Genomic DNA, 20746 nt, shown 5'->3' on the forward strand with positions numbered 1-20746 from the left:
CTCCCTCCCTCTTCCTTTACCTCTTCCCCTGCTGTCTCTCTCTCAAAATAAATAAATCTTCAAAAAAAAAAAAAAAAGAGGGAAAGAAATCTAGCATAATCTATTAGAAGGAATGCAATAATTTCCTTGGTAAGAAGTCATTGTCTTTACATCCCATTAGCTAGTAACAACAATACTAAAAAAAACCATATATGGATATACTTCTCTTTACATAACAGATTTTACTTCTCAAAGTGAGGCTGCCTTCTTGAGAAATATTTTAAGGTCTAGTTAATTAATGTCTCCTCCACAGATATCCAATAACCAGGTGTGATTTCTCCCTTGGCCTCTCTTTTGTTACTTGTCATAGATTCCCCTGGCTATTACTGGGTGATCCCAAAAGCAGCCTCATAGAAGTTTGAGCTCCACCCTGTTAACAGCAGTGCCCCATTATCCTTCTTCAGTAGTGGTGCCTGCTTTAGCTGCCTATAACCTAGCCTGAAGAGGATACTGCCCATCAGAGGAATGCTGTTATCTATCTCTAGGTACCAGCAAGATTTCCCAAGCTCCGGTACCAGAAGAAGAAAGCCGAGGAAGGTCAATTAAGCCCTCCTCCTGTCCTGCTCCCTCAGACCCTAGAATTATCACCTGGCTTAGGAGTCTCATCCAGGCCCAGTGAAGTCCCTCTTGGGCAGCTCTATCAGTTTCTGGTTTCTAATTTAATCCAAAGGACCACTGAGGGTCCTTCCTTTCTTTATCCTCCTAGTCCAACTGTCATTTTTGACCCTCTCTTCTCTCCCCTTTAGAAACAGAACAGAGAGTGGAATATTGCTTCAGGGGCTAGTAGCAGAATTCATCGGGTGGAGACTCGTATTTGTGTAACAAACACGTGGATAACTTTCCCTACCAAACATGATACCTACCAAACATGTGGATAACACTTTGGCTGTAGCAAGATGGTCCATAGGAGATAGGCTGAATGAGACAAGAAGGCTTACAAAGTGAGAAGAATTTTTGAGTTTCTAGGAGCAGTGCTGGAGGAATAGGGGGCCTGAAAAAGGGGAGACATTGGGAGAGATGAGAAAAGATGATGAGAAGGGATGGCCTAGGAAGAGAGCACGGAGTCTGTAACTCTAGAGAAGAGAAAGTAAGTGAGAAATCCCTAGTGCAGTATATGACTTTTTATAATAGGGATAGCTAATCTTTTCAGTACAAAGTTGTTTATTCTGCCATGGACACCAGATTTTTATTAAAAGGAGCTGACTTAGGGGCACCTGGGTGGCCTAGTCAGTTAAGCAGTCGACTCTGGATTTCGGCTGAGATCTTGATCTCAGGGTCATGAGATTGAACACTGTGACAGACTCTGTGCTCAGCACAGAGTCTGCTGGAGATTTTCTCCCTCTGCCCCTTCCCCTGCTCTCTCTCTCTCAAATAAATAAATAAAATCTTCAAAAAGAGCTGAATTAAATTCATTCAATGAAACAAGCTATAGATTTAAAAATGATGAAGATCAGTATGAATTACTGAAGATAATTTTAATTAGTTCAATATATCAAAATATGTCACATATACAGGCACCCAAATAAACTGAAGTTCTTTCTTTATACACAGCTACATACTGTACCTGGGATAAGAGATAGGGTTTTACTGCTTTTCTTTAACCTAATTATTCTCACATACATCCCCCTCCCCAATGTTACTCCTACTTAGTGCCTTGTGGGCGTGGTATATAGGAAAGTGTAAAGAAAATGAGCATCTCCCATATTTGTATAGTTGTAAGAAATAAAGGCTATGCCAGGAAAAGTAATATTTAAGAGAAGTCCGAGTTCAGTGGAAGTGAAAAATCTGAGTATGACACATTGGGGATGGGGTAGCCAGATAAAATATAGAAATGCCCAGTTAGATTTGAATTTGAGATAAACAGGTGACTTTTCAGTATATGTCCCAAATATACTTCTCCTTATACTACATGTCTTACCTGCCGTTTTATTTGCAAAAGCTGGCAATCCTGGAGTAGGGGGATACTGAAATATGTTAGCAGTAAAAAAACTTTTTAGGAGCACCCCGGTGGCTCAGTGGGTTAAGCCTCTGCCTTCAGCTCAGGTCATGATCTCAGGGTCCTGGGATGGAGCCCCACATTAGGCTCTCTGCTCAGCGGCGAGACTGCTTCCTCCTGCCTGCCTCTCTGCCTACTTGTGATCTCTGTCTACTTGTGATCTCTATCAAATAAATAAATAAAATCTTTTTTAAAAAAGCCCTTTTAAATGTCACAGAAGTGATTTGGTACAGTTAATGTCTGGGTTAAATAATACTATTATTATTCTATTCTATTATTCTATTTAGAATCAGGCTCAAAGAAAGCCCTTCACTATGAAACACACAATTTGAATAAACCTTTGCAACATCAACACCTTTAAGAAGATCCTAATGCCATTGACTAGCTGATTGTCTAGAAAAAAAAAACTAGCTATTCTGTCTTTAAAGGGAATTGCTAGTTAGACCCTTAAACTTATACAGAAACTAATTCTAAAAAGGCAAGTGAACAGCCTCCCTTTTGACTCCCTCCCTATAGGATAAACAGAACGAAATGTAGCCTGGGGACCCCTACCTAAGGAAGACTGCAGTTCTCAAGGAGGCCAGCTTAGTCATCAAATAAACAAGTTGGGGGTCCTTTCCCCATTCTCCAACTACCTTGTTTTATCAGGCAGCAATAATCATGCTCTTAAAATGTCCAAATCTTGTTTTAAAAAAGATCTAAGCCATCCACAGAGGGAGAGTGAAAGAATAGGAAATACTTCTCAATTTAAAAAAAAAAAAAAAAGGTTATTACGAAGGTGCTTAATAAAATACAAGGTAAATGTACTTAAAGTTATAGCTTAAAGTGAAATGTGGGGAACCTGTTTCATTTTTATTAAAGCTGGATTTATTGCTTTGGTTTATTGGTTTATGTTCTCAGAACTTAATTTCGTCTCTAGATGATTTGCCCAAAGGAAAGCAGATGGGTCAGCTGCGTGTTGGACCATACCAGCTAAGGGGGTGTGATATAGGTATTAACTAACTTTGGTCTGTGTCAGCCACTCCCAAAGAAACAAAAAACATTCCAAAAAAATCTTTCCAACTTACTCCCAACTTCATCAGGATGAACTTTTTATAAACATCCCTTTTTATAAAAAAATGTGCTTTTTTACCTTTGCCGTGAAACACGACCTCTTTCTCTGTCTCCTATCTGCAAGCTTACATCCCACCCATCCTCTAAGGCTCCTGGATGGCATCACTCCACTTCTCTAGCCTGTCAGCTTTCAGTAGGGGCTGCACCACTCTCAGGGGGCATTTTGAATATTTGTGGGGATGTTCTTCTGGTATTGTCAGAAGAACATCTCAGAAGATTGTTGTTCTGGTATTGCCTAGAACTTATATGTATTAAATGACATACTATTCTATAGAAACATTTTCCCTTTATTTCTTCTTCATATTATAGTAAGGGCATTATTTTATGTATTAATTTAAAAATTAGGTATATAAGGAAAAGTAAAGGGCCAAGAGCAGCCAAAATGCTTCAATTTATTTATTTATTTATTTATTTATTTGGATTTTATTTCTCTATTTGAGAGAGAGCACATATGTGCATGAGTAGGGGCAGGGCAGAGGGAGAAGGAGAAGCAGACTCCCCTGAGAGCATGGACCCCAATGGAGACTCGAACCCAGGACCCTGAGATTATGACCTGAGCCTTAGAAAGATGCTTAACCAACTGAACCACCCTGGTGCCCTGACAGTTCACTTCTGAAAAAGGAAAGTACAGAGGTGGGGTATTGCCCAACCATATTTGGATTTATAATGGAGCTATAGAAATTAAGACAATGTTGTGTGGGTCCCAAACTTAATAAGCTGACAATGGAATAGAATAGAGAGCTCTAAAACAGGTCTATATACATATGAAACCTTGTATATTTCAGAAAAGCCATGTCAAATTGAGGTACACTGAGAGATTGTTCAACAAATGGAACTAAGAAAAGAAGCTTATCCATTTGGAAGAAAATTAGATTGAATCTCTACCTCACAATACACACAATAATCAACTCCCAATGCATTAAAAATTTAAATGAAGAAACAAACTTTTAAAAATATATGTGAGTACAATGTAGCCGTGAAATGAAGAAATTTTCAAAACAAGATATAAAAAGCATTGAGTATAAGAGAAAAGATTAATAAATTTAACTACATTAAACTTAAGTACTTTACCTTAAAGGAAGTGAAAAGTTACTAACTGGAAGAAGAAGCCTGCAATTCACATTACTGATAAAGATTAGGAAAAGAGTATACAAAGAGCTCCTAAAAATCATAAGAAAAACACTAAGAAGCTAGTAGAAAAATGAACAAATATAAGATTGGGCTTTTCTCAAAAGAGAAACTATATATATGGCCAATAAATATGAATTTTGATAAGATGAAGTATTAGAGAGAATGTGGATTTCTAGAATCTCATATATGCTACTGTGGGGATGTAAATTAGACCAACTATTGTGGAAAACAGTTTGGGTTATGTACAATATTAAACATCCAAATACTCTAATGACACAATAATCCCACTTATAGGCATATATACAAAAGAAGCCTTGGACCTGTACACCAAGGAGTATGTACAAATACATACAAATATGTCACAGCATCACTTTTCAAAACAGCAAATATTGAGACACAATCTGAATGCCCATCAATAGGACAGTAAGTAAGTAAACCTGGAATGTTCACTGAATGGTATATAACAGAGTAGTCAAAACCAGTGTACTGCAGAGACATGTGCAAAAATATGGATGAATCTCAGAATTACAACATTACAAGAGGAGATACATGTGAATACTTTTGATAAAGTTAAAACAACTGAAATAAAAATATGTTCAAGAAACTCATATAGATTCAATGAAACTGTATAAAAATGGAACCAATATGGAGTGTCTGGGTGGCTCAGTCAGTTAAGCACTGACTTCAGCTTAGGTCATGATCTCAAGGTTCTGAGATCAAGCCCTGCATCAGGCTCCTCACTCCGTGGGGAGTCTGTTTGTCCCTTTCCGTTTCCATCTGCTCCTCCTGCAACTCATGCTCTTCTCTGTCTCTCAAATATATAATTAAAAATGTTTAAGTTTTAAAAAAAATGGAAGAAAGACAACACCGAACATGAGATTCAGGATTTTGGTTAATCAGGATGAAAAAGATAAGAGCATGGTTTGGGAAACATCTCCAGAGTCAGATGTTGGTTATGGTAAATGTTCTACTTTTTATGTTGGATGGTGCCATCACTGGTGGTTTTTACATTAAAAATAGTTAAACAAATAAACAGAAGACTAGAAGAGGACCATGAATGGACCAATAATGCAGATTATGTCAGTGATTAAGGATTATGACTGATCAGTTCATGTACCTCCTATGACTTTTTTAAAAAGAAGAAAAAAGGGAAGGAAAAAAGGAAGAGAAATTATGTGTATAGGATGTTATATATCATATACAAAATTCATTTCAAAACAACAAAGGCGGCCTTGGAAAATATTTGTTATAAAAGGGTAGAGTAGGGGCGCCTGGGTGGCTCAGTTGTTAAGCATCCGCCTTTGGCTCAGGTCATGATCCCAGTGTCCTGGGATTGAGCCCTACATCGGGCTACCCGATCAGTGGGAAGCCTGCTTCTCCTTCTCGCTCTCCCCCTACTTGTGTTCCCTCTCTGGCTGTCTCTCTTTCTGTCAAATAAATAAAATCTTGTAAAAAGGTAGGGGGAAAGGGCAAGGTATCTATGATAGAGCTATACACCACCACCATAGCCAAATTGCTGGTTTGTTTTTACTATAAACTCTGAAGCTCTATGTCATGTTGTGCCAACTCATTAGGTACCACACATATTGCCTGGGTTGTGGATTTTCAATGTACTTAAAGTATCTCCCCTGGTCAATGAGTTTCTTGAAGGCTCTGGATTCTCCACAATAATTTATTGAATGAACAAAATATACTATTTAATTTTGTGCTTTAATTTCCTGGAGAAGCAGTTTTAGTCAAAACACTAATTTACACCAGATCATTGCCCCTCCACTTTCTGGAGTTTATCAGGCACTCAGGAATACAGCATCTGAAACATCAGGAGAACATCTATTCCTGGACCCAAATGGTTAACTTAGTTTTGACCTATAGTTATTCAAGCCTAAAATATGCTAATTCCCAAGGAATCTCAACAGCTCCATTTATGTAATAAAAAATAGTTAAAATATATTAAGTACCTACTATGGGCCAGATGCTTTGAATAACCTTGAACAAAGAAATTATTTTCATCCCTGTATTACTAATAAGGGAACTGTTAATCAGCAAGGTTAAGAATCTTTTCCATGGCTACATTGTTGGCAATGACAAGACAGGGATTTGACTTCATAAGGTTTTATGCTGAACTAGCCTGTCTCTTTCAAAATGTTACTGTTACCTGGGGAACTTTTCATGTCTTCATCAAGTTTTTGTTTATTTCTTTGTTGTTGTTTTTGTTGTTGTTGTTTTTAAAGGTCCTTTACAGATAGAAAGCAAGGTCTGCAGGGTTCCATTTGCAGAGGCCAGAGAATATAAAACCATTTCTAAAGATTAAAAGACACAGAAAAGGGAAAGGACCCCTCTATGCATAGAAAGCCAGAGGTTAAAAAACAAACAAACAAACAAACAAACAAAAAACAAACACTTGATGTGCTTATAAAACAAAATAATGTTATTAAATTATTCAATAGGAGAAAGTGACTAAATCAGTTGAAGTTTCTGTATCATCCTCAAATTCTACTACCATTAAGTAGCAACCATCCCTTTCAAAACCATTTGAACTTTCAGTCTAAAGACATTCCCATACATGCAGGCAGCAAGAATCATTAGAATGAATGACCACATCTTACACACTTGAGAAGGAAACTCTCACTAAGGAAGCAAAGCCACTGGGAGTCTTGTTTTGCACAAGAAGGTTCTGCAGAGTAAAACCCTAAACAAAGAAGGGAGGAAAAGTGCCCTGAGTCTTTGTAAAGATCCCAGGAAGAGATGAAGGGAAGCCATTTAGGAGACTTATCGAAGATCTGGGAGAGAGATGGTGGCAGAAAGCAGAGGAGCAGTAGCAGAATTCGGAAAGAAGTATACAGAGCTGATATATTTCAAAGGCAGATTGTGAGAACTTTATTCACTGGATTCGGGGAGTACAGCACCAGGAGGCTTGGAGAGGCTTGGTTTCTGAGTTGGGCTCCATGGTCCACCAGCACAGGCCCTGGGAGTGTGTTCCATAACTCTCTACAGAGAAAGCCTAAAAAATACTACAATACTTTTGAGACAATTAGATGGCTGGTTGTCAAAGCCATCATGGATGGCTCTCTACTCTTGTAAGCCAGAAAATGCACTCAAAAGCTGATGACAACTTTCTTTAATAAAAATAGCATCTTCTGGGGGCGCCTGAGTGGCTCAGTGGGTTAAGCCTCTGCCTTCAGCTCAGGTCATGATCCCAGGGTCATGGGCTCTCAGCTCAGCAGGGAGTCTGCCTCTCTGCCTACTTGTGATCTCTGTCAAATAAATAAATAAAATCTTAAAAAAAAAAAAAAGAATAGCATCTTCTGGGGCGCCTAGGTTGTTCAGTCAGTTAAGTGTTTGCCTTTGGGTGAGGTCATGATCTCAGGGTCCTGGGATAGAGTCCCACTGCTCTGGGAAGAATCTGTTTCTCCCTCTCCTTCTGTGTGTGTGCTCTCTCTCTCTCTCTCTCAAATAAATAAATAAAATATTAAAAAAAAAAAAAGAATAGCATCTTCTACCATGGACTTCACAGACCTTTCCCACCCAATTTATTATTTCCATGGCTAAACTACAGAAATGAGAACAAGCATAGGCCATATCTGACTATGAAGGGTAGCAATCTTGGGAGAAAGAAGTGATACTACAAATCATTTCTTACCTCTTAGAAATGTGAAAAAATGCTCAAATGAAGTGATTTGGGTACCAGTCCCATCAATGCATTCCACAGCGCACTCCAACACTAGGGAATAAATTTTTCAAGGGTAGTACCACCTTTATGGCTACTCTGCTAATTCCTTTTTCTAAACCATGTTTTGTGATCTCCCTAATAAATTAGTTTGGATGATAACATCATAAACCTCAAAACAGAAATTATTTGATCAAAAGCAAGATATATGAAGAAGGAAACATATTATGATATAAAATATTAATAGAACGGAACTACCAGAGGAAAAAGATTAAGTCTCAGTGAGGTTAACTTTCTCACCATCTGAGCCTAAATGTTCCCAAGTGTGGCTTCAGCACACAATCTTTTCCAAGAGTCTTAAAAGATTGAACAGATGCTCCTAAAGGTCGATGAACTGCATTACAACTTTGGTACTAATTTATTCTTTTTTTCCCCGTTTATGGGTGAGAGGTGAGAGGTGGTGGAAAGCGGGTCAGTTCTATCATCATCAACAGACACACAGGGACAAAATATCAAGCTGGACTCCAGAGGAATCAATCTGGCCATCCTGCAGAAAATGGCCCGGACTGGATGGGAAACAGAAATAATAACTTGGCAAATGGTTTTGCAGAAGGTCTTCCTTTATCAAGGAAAATGTTTAATCATAGCTGAGGTTGAAATACTCATAAAATAACAATGTTTACTAAAAAGAAGTGGTTATTTTTACAAGTTAAATAAGAAACAGTCATTTCCAATTAGCTTTATAAGAGAATGCCAAATAGAATATCAATGGGATTTAATCATCTCATGTTTTGGCAGGGACAAACATGAGCACATGGAAGAGCCAAATATCATGCTTTTAGCTCCTATACATTTTGCCTAAATGAGATTCTTCTATATGGTCAACATGCCTCTGCTATGCAGCAAAATCCACCCTCAGTCCAACTTTATTTTCTCAGAGCCTAGTTTCTTTCAATAAGGCAATGAATCATTTTATTGCAACTGCCAAATGCTCTCTTATTGCTAGGAATGCTACGATACCCTTACTTTCTGATACATGTTCCAGCTTTCCAAGATTTTGCTGGAAACAAAATGATCCTTTATGACATTTTATAATATTCCACCCCATTTATTGCTTTCCAGAATTTCTGTCATTAATTAAAGGGCCTTCTTTCACTACTGCCCCCCCAAACTAATGTATTCCCCAACTGCCTATCAGAGACTAAATAAAAGTCAGTCTATCACAGCAGCAGTGATGGTCGTGCCAATTTCACAGTGTGATTTGTGCACTCATTTCATTTTGAAAATGACCCTGCCCTCCATCTGTCTAAACCGAATGTCCTGCTTTTTGCAAGCCAGGCCTCAGGAACAGTAGCACAGGAAACAAGGAGAAAGACACAGAGCAGCCTCCCTCCTGCTCCCATCAGCTGCCTCATCCACAGACAGGTAGCAACACAAAGAGGGGACCCCAACTGATGCCTAAAGAGATCAGAGAAATTTGGGGGAGAAAAGATGGTCCATTTTTCATACATTTCCAAGAAGCCATTTGAAGGTGAATGTTCTCATGATACAACTCTGAAACACATGAAAAGATATAAAAGGCAATTTCCCATTTCTATGTTCTGTCATTTTACCTTGATTTAATAGCAAATTACCAAAGGTAATAGCTTCATACTTAAGAACTTAAAATACATTAAGATTTCAAAATATTGAGCCTTTTGGATAATTTTTTTTTCAAGAGTTAAGTGTCAGTCAGGCAGCCATAAAGGAGAAGACACCCTATTTCCTGATTATTCAGCCACACTAGCTAGCATCCCTCAAACCATGTACCTCCTTTGGTTGAAGACCAGAAAAGGCTGCAGCCAGAGACTGGGTCGAAAGCAGCTTTTGAGTAGGGTTATATAGAGGTCTTCTCAGCTGCTTTTTCAGGGAATCTTGAGTAGCCCAGAGACCCCCTCAATTCCTCTGAAATGGGTGCAGTTTCTCCTTTTGCCAGTATTCATGCAGTGAAAGGCTCTTTGTCTAGTTCCATCTAGAAGAACACAAGTTTGGCAAATTTCTCAGCAAGGGAAAAGAATGCTCAAGTACATGAATCAGTTGCTTGACAGTATAGAATCCAGATGCCTAACTGAAATCTCTTTTTAGTTGTAACAGGTGACTAGGAACAACACTGCCACCCAACAATCACTTCCTTACATCTGCTAACAGCTGCAACTCAGGCCAGAAAGCTCCAATTTTACTGCCCAAACCAAGGTGGTTGTTTTAATGGGGAAAATAACAAGCAAAAAACCAAGACACTAGTATTCCCTCAAAACTGAGCTCTTAGGTAATACATACATTGAATTAATTCAATAGTCTCACTTTCCTAATAACTAAGCTTTTGGATATCATGGCTCAGCTGTTCTTTTTTTTTTTTCTCTCTCTCTCTCTCTAATAAGCAGAATACAAGGTGATTATTAAGCTTAGAGATAATCTATATGAACAGTTTAATACAGTGCCCTGCCACACAGCTGATATTGGTTCCAAAACGAATTTATAGAACTTACAGGCTAATGCTACTGAGGCAGGTAAGGGATTTGCACTGAAGTCTTTAATTACATAGCAAAGACATGGTTTTACCTGGACTATGTTTAGCTTGGATTGTAGTGAAGCCAATGGAAATCTGAAAGACTGTGTCAGACTATGAAAGAAAACCCCATTACCCCAGAGGCACTGCATATGATATTCATATCTTACAGCTATTTTTTTTCCCCTTTAGAGAGGGACATACACACACAGCGGGAGAGGAGAATCTTAAACAGGCTCCACAACCAGTGTGGAGCCCAACATGTGGCTCGAGCCCACAACCCTGAGATCATGATCTGAGCCAAAATTAAGAGCCAGACACTCAACTGACTGAGCCACCCAGGCACTCCATAAATTATAGCTAATTTTATTATCTTAAGAACTGCTGCTACCTCACTGGGGTAAGCCAGTTGTGTCTTTTGCTGTTTTGTCTACCTTTGTCTCTAATTTCTGATTGAAAAATTATATTCATCTTTCACAAATTTTAGTCTCCACATCAGTATAAACTATGGGTATGTTTTTTATTAGTGATCCATTATAATTATATAAGATAATTATGTTCCTAGTGTTCCACTGTCCCATGAGGGACAATATTAAATTCAAAAGTATTTACACAGATATAGCCCAGAGGTAGTAACATGGAATCTAGAGCATCTATTCCAAATACATGACAAAAGAACAAAATAAACTCCAGGATTTTTTTGTACTGGAACAAATTTCCAGAGATCTTCAAACTAGGAATCCGAGGTAAAAAAAAAAAAAAAAAACCTTAAGTGTGGGAAATTTTCTTTTCTTTTTATTTTAACTGAAATGAAATCCAATCTTTATCAGTGATATCCAAAAACATTAAAGCCTGACAAGTACATGAATCAGCCTCTCTCTCTCTCTCTCTCTCACACACACACACACACACACACACAAACACACACACAAATTAAGTAGGTTTGGAGAGTTAGAAGAGTTAGTGCAGAGAAACTTGGTCGTGCTTTTATTGTCATCCCACCTTGGAAAAGACCAGGTCATAGATTTTCTCCACCGTCTTTCTATGGTAGTGAAATGTGAAGGTTCAAGGCAGAGGATAGCGCCAAGTGTAAACGCTAACGAAAAAAGTCAGAAAAACCTCACCGCCTGAAGACTGCGCGTCCACCTGGCGGAGACTACGCCTCCCAGCATGCAACGCGGTCACGACCTCGGCAGCGGCGCGATTGAACCAGAGCATGACGGGAAGTGGAGTCTCGGTCTCTGAACTACCCAGAGCAGTTTCTTCTTTGGTAACGCCGCTCACAGTCTGGAGGCTTGGTGAGAGCCCAGACATGAAATACTCAAATTCGTGACTCCTTTCTAACCCTAGTCTGGTCTTCCCCTGCAATGTAACATCATTGGGAATAGACCAAAAAAAAAAAAAAAAAAAAAAAAATCACAAAAAGAAAAAAACCCTAACTCTTCTTCGTATCTTCCGCTTCCGGCGGGCTCGTTGCCGTGGAAACCAGCACGCACCACCGCGGCGGCGGTTATGGCCGGGCTCAGCGGCGCGCACATCCCCGATGGGGAGTTCACCGCGGTCGTGTACCGCCTCATCCGCGACTCCCGCTACGCCGAGGCCGTGCAGCTGCTGGGCGGCGAGCTCCAGCGGTGCCCGAGGAGCCGCGCCGGCCTGTCGCTGCTGGGCTACTGCTACTACCGCCTGCAGGAGTTCGCGCTGGCCGCCGAGTGCTATGAGCAGCTGGGCCAGCTGCACCCCGACCTGGAGCAGTACCGCCTGTACCAGGCCCAGGCCCTGTACAAGGCCTGCCTCTACCCAGAGGCCACGCGGGTGGCCTTCCTCCTGCTGGACAACCCCGCCTACCACGGCCGGGTCCTCCGCCTGCAGGCTGCCATCAAGTACAGCGAGGGCGACCTGCCCGGGGCCAAGAGCCTGGTGGAGCAGCTGCTGAGTGGGGAAGGGGGCGACGACAGTGGGGGCGAGAACGAACTGGACGGCCAGGTCAACCTGGGTTGTTTGCTCTACAAGGAGGGACAGTACGAAGCCGCGTGCGCCAAGTTCCTCGCGGCCCTGCAGGCTTCGGGCTACCGGCCTGACCTCTCCTACAACCTGGCTTTGGCCTATTACAGCAGCCGGCACTACGCCCCGGCGCTCAAGTACATCGCCGACATCATTGAGCGTGGCATCCGCCAGCACCCGGAGCTAGGCGTGGGCATGACCACGGAGGGCATCGACGTGCGAAGTGTTGGCAACACGTTAGTCCTTCACCAGACTGCCCTGGTGGAAGCCTTCAACCTCAAGGCCGCCATCGAGTACCAACTGCGAAACTACGAGGCGGCCCAGGAAGCCCTCACGGACATGCCACCTAGGGCAGAAGAAGAGTTAGACCCCGTGACCCTGCACAACCAGGCGCTCATGAACATGGATGCCAGGCCTACCGAGGGGTTTGAAAAGCTGCAGTTTTTGCTCCAGCAGAACCCCTTCCCCCCGGAGACCTTTGGCAACCTGCTGCTGCTCTACTGTAAGTACGAGTATTTTGACCTGGCAGCTGATGTCCTGGCGGAGAATGCCCATTTGACCTACAGGCTGCTCACACCCTATCTCTATGACTTCCTGGACGCCATGATCACTTGCCAGACAGCCCCAGAAGAGGCTTTCATTAAGCAGGACGGGCTGGCAGGGATGCTGACTGAACAGCTCCGGAGACTCACCATACAAGTACAGGAAGCAAGACACAATAGAGATGATGAAGCTGTCAAAAAGGCAGTGAATGAGTACGATGACACTCTGGAGAAGTACATTCCCGTGTTGATGGCCCAGGCAAAGATCTACTGGAACCTTGAGAATTATGCAATGGTGGAAAAGATCTTCCGCAAGTCTGTGGAATTCTGTAATGACCATGATGTGTGGAAGCTGAACGTGGCTCATGTCCTGTTCATGCAGGAAAACAAATACAAAGAAGCTATCGGTTTCTATGAACCCATCGTCAAGAAGCACTATGACAACATCCTGAATGTCAGTGCTATTGTGCTGGCTAACCTGTGTGTTTCATACATTATGACAAGTCAGAATGAAGAAGCCGAGGAGTTGATGAGGAAGATCGAGAAGGAGGAAGAGCAGCTGTCCTATGATGACCCAGATAAGAAAATCTACCACCTCTGCATTGTGAATTTGGTGATAGGGACGCTCTACTGTGCCAAAGGAAATTATGACTTTGGTATTTCTCGGGTTATCAAAAGCTTGGAACCTTATCATAAGAAACTGGGAACTGATACCTGGTATTATGCTAAAAGATGCTTCCTCTCCTTGTTAGAAAACATGTCAAAACATACGATCATGCTTCGTGACAGTGTTATTCAAGAATGTGTCCAGTTTCTACAACACTGTGAACTTTATGGCAGGAACATACCTGCTGTTATTGAACAACCCCTGGAAGAAGAAAGAATGCATAGTGGAAAGAATACAGTCACATATGAATCCAGACAGTTAAAAGCTTTGATTTATGAGATTATAGGATGGAATATATAGTTATGTCTGATAATGTCTTTATCATAATAGTTTTCTATATCTGTATTTTATAGTTGTATCTATATTTAGCTATCATCATCTTTATATTTGTCACATGTTAAACTTTGTACATTTGAAAATCATATTAGATTAAGCTTATTTTAACTTTGAACTAGAAAGATACATGAAAAATTATTTTTACTTTAACTTTTTTACTTCTTTTAACTTTAACCTAGAAAGATACATGAAAAATTTAAAACTGAATTGGTACTCTGTGCTTATTGGAACTTGTAGTGCCCATGTTCCCTCTCCTTTTTTTATCAGTTGTGCTTGGCTGTATTTAGAGTGTCCCCTGTACAGGGATTACAATTTCCAGCACTATCTTGGCATGATCAAGCCCAGAACAAAGTAGTTAACGTAGAGGATTTCTAGGCTTTTAGTATTAAGTTTTAGGGATTGTGTGTTCTATTCTCACAAGTTACCCTCATATTAATTTAAAATGCACACATGTTGCATAGAGTTTAAGATGTTTTGGCAGGGTTTTTCAATATAGATTTAACACTTTCTGTAACCAAAATTCCTTAGGTGATAAAAGTTCTTGTTTTCTTAATGGACAAAATTCAGTGGGAAATCTTGTGCCCTTAACAAAATTATGGTGCTATAGTATAAAGACAATAAACAATTGCTAAAAAAACAACTTTACATAGTTATCTTTTGTTCCATTTGTTAATAATATGTACATATGAACAAGATACACTGTTACTCTTTTTCATAACTCTGCTCTCATTTATGTCTAGACAGTGACTAAAAGCAGAGGTACCCTAAAAACTAACTTTTTTTTAAAAAAAGATTTTATTTATTTGACAGACAGATCACAAGTAGCCAGAAAGGCAGGCATTGGGGGGTGGGGGGGGGTGGGGGGTAGCAGGCTCCCTGATGACCAGAGAACCCGACATGGGGCCAGGACCCTGAGATCATGACCTGAGCCAAAGGCAGAGGCTTAACCCACTGTGCCACCCAGGTGTCCCCTAAAAACTTATTCTTAATTCCTACCTACTGAGGATAGGTTAATGCTGGAGTTGTTTCTGTGTTGTAGCCTCTCTGGTAAGGAAAAATTTACACCATTCCCGTGACCCCACCCAACTACTTTCCTACCTCTATCACGATGAAAAGTTCTGAAACCTTATCTGGTAGATTCATAATGCCAGCTGCATACCTTATCTGGTAGATTCATAATGCCAGCTGCATACCCACAACGTTCCCAAGGAGAACTCTACTCATTCTGCTTAGGCATTTTATTTTATGAACCATATATGAGCTTTACTATTTGTTTACCTACCTTTTATCCATAAATGTAACTGTCAACCCCAAGTTGACCTGGTTCAGAAAAGAAAGTATTAGGTTGAATTACATGAAATTGCTGTTCTTCAAAGTTATTGACCTACAAAACTAGCAGTTTCTCATGGTTCAATCTGATAGCTTTCAAGTAATAGTGAATCCCTGCATTAATGAAATGACGATTTTTTTTTTCTTCCAGGAGAAATCCCTTATGTGCAGCATAAACCCTTTGCAGCATGACTTCCTAGGAGCTCAAATTCTATTAGCTCTGTTAGAAAATTTGGCCTACCATAAAGTCCAATGGTTTTAAATTTATAAGCATTTTTAATCTTAATTATAATTATAATATCATTTACCATAGATGTTTGATCCCATGTTTGGAAGACAGTTCATGTTTAGTGACTTCAGTGCACCCCACAGCACAATTCTATCTCTGGGAAATGGTCTTCATTTAACAACTTTTATACTAAAAGTATTGCTGCTGCTTTGTGCAGTAGCCCTATGTGCCTCTCAATCTCCATAGCCCCTTAAGATTAGGAAAGTAAATGAACTGAAATCTTATTTTCAATAGCCATGTTAAAATTCTGATGTTTTTGCAGCTTCTATTTTTTTTCTTTAAAAAAAATTAAAAAAAATAAGGTGTAAGTAACGTTAACCACCCAAAAGCACATGTTTTCCAGATTCCCTTTTGCAAATAGCCTGGCCTTTATTCAGTCACATTTTATTTACCCAGGTGCTGTGTGTTTGTGGTTTGCATGTATGTGTAATTTAGCTTTCTAGAACATAAAAAGCTTTTCAGAACAGTTTTAACCCCTTGCCACTGGGCAGCTGGGATTTCCTGGTTAGTAATGAATCAGGAAATCCTGACTGCTCCTACCTCTGCGTAAAGGAATAAAGGTCAATCACGGCATTTGTCCCCTTCCTTACCCAGGCTCTCTGGAGAGGCACCCCTCAGACTGACAGACTGCTGCCTGGGAACAGCAAAGACTCTTGAACCACACTTACGGAAGCTGCCCTGTCTTCCGAATGTTAGAGGAGACTGAGGACATTCCTAACTCTTCAGACGTTACTGCCCTTTATTTTTAGGAGATGTGTGTGTGTGTGTGTATTTTTTTTTTAAAGATTTTATTTTGTCAGAGAGAGAGAGAGAGAGAGCATGTGCACAAGCAGGGAAAGCCACAGGCAGAGGGAGAAGCAGACTCCTGGCTGAGCAAGGAGCCCAATGTGGGACTGAATCCCAGGACTCTGGAATCATGACCTGAGCTGAAGGCAGACATTTACCAACTGAGCCACCCAGGTGCCTGGGGATATATTTCTTTTAAATTCACCTTGGAAGTACTTAGCTCTGCTTATTGATACTATGACACTAACAAATGACTTCACAATGGCTGTATTTTGCCATTTAACTGAAGGCTTTCATCCCTAAAGCTCTGATGAAAAGTTTTGTTCTAAGCTCTTACAACATTATCTATTAAGTGCCAAAAGCATTTTTTTAATTTCATTATTTTTATCAACATATAATGTATTATTTGCCCCATGGGTACAGGTCTGTGAATCGCCAGGTTTACACATTTCACAGCACTCACCACAGCACATGCCCTCCCCAATGTCCATAACCCCACCACCCTCTCCCTACCCTCCCACCCCCCAGCAACCCTGTTTGTTTTGTGAGATTAAGAGTCCCTTCTGGTTTGTCTCCCTCCTGATCCCATCTTGTTTCATTTTTTCCTTCCCTGCTCCCCAAACCTCCCACCCTGCCTCTCAAACTCTTTGTATCAGAGAGATATAATTGTTAAAATCACGTTTCTTGACAAAAGGATTTCTGTATACTTCTAAAGCATTTACTCCTTTTTCTTCATCATGTCTGCATGGTATATTTTACAGGAATCAAAGATTAAATCCAGTATTTCATAATCCTAGTCAACCCCCCATCTCCACATATTCAGAATACAAACCTGTTTGTACCCAAGTAGTTATTTTCATTTTCTCAGGCATAAATAAGAACTTGATCTTTCCATGCAGAACAGCCAGCAGATTCCTTTGATCAGTGACATGACTGCCTGCCAAAGGATTCCAATTCCTCCTGACAGCCTTCTTTGAATCTGGCCTCAGCTGTGGCACGGATATTCACACTAACTCCATCTGTGAGGTCAGATGCATAGTGATGACCTCTGACCTACTTATAAGAAGCCAGGAACTAGGAGAACTGTGGGGATAGAGGGCGGTCATCGGGCAATGAAATCATAGGAGATGATCACACTCTCTCTCTGCAGAGTGAGACAGGAATACAGAGGTATGGCCTCCCAAACCTCAGAGGAGCTCCTCAGATCAAATCCATATAGAACTGCCAGTGATAGGTTCGGCCCCAGATTCTAACAATTTGTTTGTGGAGGGCTATGGGATTGATGCCCAGATAAATAAACTTACTAGAAAATGTGAGGTAAGAAAGGGTAAATGAATCTTGGCTTGGGCCTATTTCCACACTGGAATACGGAAGGTTAGCAGTGCTGGATGTCTGTCCAGTTAAGTAGGGTATAGCTATTTAAAGTACCTAATTTTAAAAGGATAACATCACCAAAGCGAAACGTTTCATCTCAAGTGAATGCCAGCATTTTTAATATAAGTTTTTGTCTTAGGTTCCTTAGTCTTTTTCTTAATGGCTATAGGTCTAGATCTAGAAATACCTTGGAGATTGTGGTTTCTTGATGGTATTCTCTGACACACTAATTCCTAGCAACGGTGTGACTTGCAGCTCACAATCTACTGTTCACTAACTGCCTCTTATCCTTTGTCTTGTCTCTGGGACTAAAGTGACATTTGGGCTTTTTTGTATTCACTTATTGAGCTGTACCCAGAGTATTAAACAGAACATTTTGTGAAGAGCCAGTAACTCTGGGTTCTTGGCTGTCCAACCACAGAAACAGAATGACTGTATCCACCAGATTCTAGACTTCTACTTTCATTCTATCTATAAAATACATGCAACTTTTGTAGTATCCAAATGTAGCTCAAATCCTTCAGCAGCAACTTTAATTCTTAAATTGGCAGTTTTAAGCAATTGTGACTTTCCATAGATGGGTTCTAGATTATAATAAAACATTTCCTTAATCTTAACAGTTCTTTCAATTTCTAGTCTCTTTATGGGAAGGTATAGAACTTATAGAAACAGCTATTCTTACATTTTTAAGTGCAGCTCAAAGGAAAATAGCATTAAAGCTCTAAAAATGCAAATTTATTAAGGCCATCAAACACAGCACTTCCTTTATAAGTTTCATATTAAATCTATAAAGGTACCAATACAGGACTTTGTGGATTAAACATTTACAGAGCAAAACAGTATCTGAGACAAAAGATATCCTGGTATTTTCTATGGTGTGTAGTCATGAAGACAGTGGCCTCCACTTTGTAGCTAGGAGAGACCATTTCCTTACTTACGTCCTCCTGCAGAGAGCAATGACTATTTATATAGTCTATATGTAGAATATATATATACAATCTACTTTAAAAGCAGAAATTGAAAATATTATATTTTCTATTGAAAATAGAAATTCTGTATATGTCATAGATACGGAGTACAAACAGCCTAGAGCAGTGAAGCAGCCAGCAGAGGCGTTGGATTTAGTTAGACTCACAGCCAGTTACTTATGAACAGTTGATGTTACCCAGCCTCATTAAATCTGTTATTTCACCAGTAAGGGGAAAAAAAAAAAAAAGGATAATACCACTCACCTCACAGGATTGTTATAACAATCATTACCTCTTGTCTAGGGTTAAATCTCAGCACAGTGTCTGGCTAATAAAGGATGAATTAAAAAGTAAATTAGTGATACAATCATCATTTCTAGGGTAGTATTCAGCAAAAATATCCAGACTTAATCAGAATCACCAAGTTAGAAGGGACCTTAGGGATTTTCACTTTACAAAAGAAATGGGTTCCAAATAGGGAAAATGACTTGTAGTTGTTAGAGGAAAATGGAACACACTCAAAATTCCAGAACTCTTTCCACTGTGTTCTTAGGCTTTAGAACCCCATCCTCTCGTATTTTACAGCTTTAGAGTGACAAAACTTCAATTTTTAAAGAGTACTTTCCCAGGTGTACTGTGGATACAACGAAGTACACAAGATGTGATGGAACTGTGTAAGTAAGAATGGATTTAAGAGGTTGTAACCAGACCATCCATATTAGACCCAATCAACAGGTTGCATCATAAACTGGGTTTAAGTATATTGAAAATAGAAACACACCCCTGAGGCCAAACACAGGCAAAAGTAAATGTGCTGGCAGACCTCATCTGCTTTTCTCACAGGCTAGGACAAGAAACTTGAGCAGCAAACTTCATCAAAGGATTTCAGTCTGGCAACTGACTTAAATGTAATTGCATGTTTAGGTTTTGTCTGAAATAATTGTTGATTCATTGGGACAAAAAAGCCCATTTGTGGACAAAATATAAAAATGTAAAGTGGACAATAGCACATGAAGTGGAAGAATAGCTGCCTGTGCTCAGAAAGCTCTTTCATGGATGTGTTACCAGGCAGACTCTTATGTACAACAGTTTTCTGCCATTACTTGCAACCAGATCCAGACATATTATGTCTCACTTCTACTAAGGACCCAAAACTGGATGGAACAAAAAAAATTCTGGATCAAAGTCAAGATTCTAAAATTTTGAAACTCTGGAATCAAATCCAGCAAGATACAAATTTTAGTAAGAATAAATAAAAGTAATTGGACTTAAAAAAAAAATCAGACTCCAGGGAGATGTGGCCAAAATGGCATATGCAGAAAAGACAAGCTTTGTTAAATTCAAGTTCATTGTGAGGTGACAGTGCAATGTTCATCAAAAATGCACTTATTAGTGCATCTATTATTAGAATAAGGAAATCATTGCTACTACTCTGGCACATACAGGCTTAGACGCTTCACTTTAAGAACATCAAAGAGGAGGCACGTGGGTGGCTCAGTCAGTCGAGTATCCAACTCTTGAGTTCAGCTCGGGTCCTGATCTTAGGGGTAGTGGGATCCAGCCCCGCTCAGCAGACAGCCTGTTTGAGATACTCTCTCTGTCCCTCCTCCCTGATTGCTCATACTTTTTTCTAAAAAAGAAAAGATAGTAATAATTAAATAAAAATTTAAAAATAAAATTTTGAGGCACCTGGTTTGCACGGTCAGTTAAACACGGACTCTTGGTTTTGGCTCCGGTCATGATCTCAGGGTTGTGAGACTGAGCCCTGTGTCATGTTCTGCAGTCAGTAAGGAATCTGCTTGAGACTCTCTCGCCTCCTCCCTCTGTCCCTCCACCTGCTAAAATAAATAAATCTAAAAAAAACCAAAAAACAAAACCAAAAAACCCCACCGTATCAAGGAGGCACACAGGAAGAGACTGGGATGGTGACGGTTCTGCAAGTCACAGGAGCAAAAGCTCACTG

The 20746-nt window shown here is 40.0% G+C and overlaps 1 protein-coding gene and 1 long non-coding RNA gene across 2 annotated transcripts in view; one reads left to right on the forward strand and one right to left on the reverse strand.

Moving 5' to 3' along the window:
- The window catches only part of LOC123387988, a 31146-nt gene extending 10837 nt beyond the window's left edge, over positions 1-20309 (reverse strand). The window contains exons 1-2 of the long non-coding RNA XR_006602509.1: positions 19048-20309; positions 15320-15357 (exon numbers count right to left, since the gene is read on the reverse strand). This is a non-coding gene — a long non-coding RNA (uncharacterized LOC123387988). The remainder of the gene's footprint in view (positions 1-15319; positions 15358-19047) is intronic.
- Positions 11934-14677, forward strand: LOC123387987 (tetratricopeptide repeat protein 30B). Its single transcript, XM_045066789.1, has one exon. The coding sequence runs from the start codon at positions 12004-12006 to the stop codon at positions 13999-14001; it is 1998 nt and encodes a 665-aa protein (XP_044922724.1). The 5' UTR covers positions 11934-12003; the 3' UTR covers positions 14002-14677.
- Positions 20310-20746: the final 437 nt, after the last annotated feature.

The sequence above is a fragment of the Mustela putorius genome, unplaced genomic scaffold (assembly GCF_011764305.1).
Source record: "Mustela putorius furo isolate JIRA1106 unplaced genomic scaffold, ASM1176430v1.1 tig00003869_pilon_pilon_pilon, whole genome shotgun sequence".
NCBI classification, from domain to species: Eukaryota; Metazoa; Chordata; class Mammalia; order Carnivora; family Mustelidae; genus Mustela; species Mustela putorius.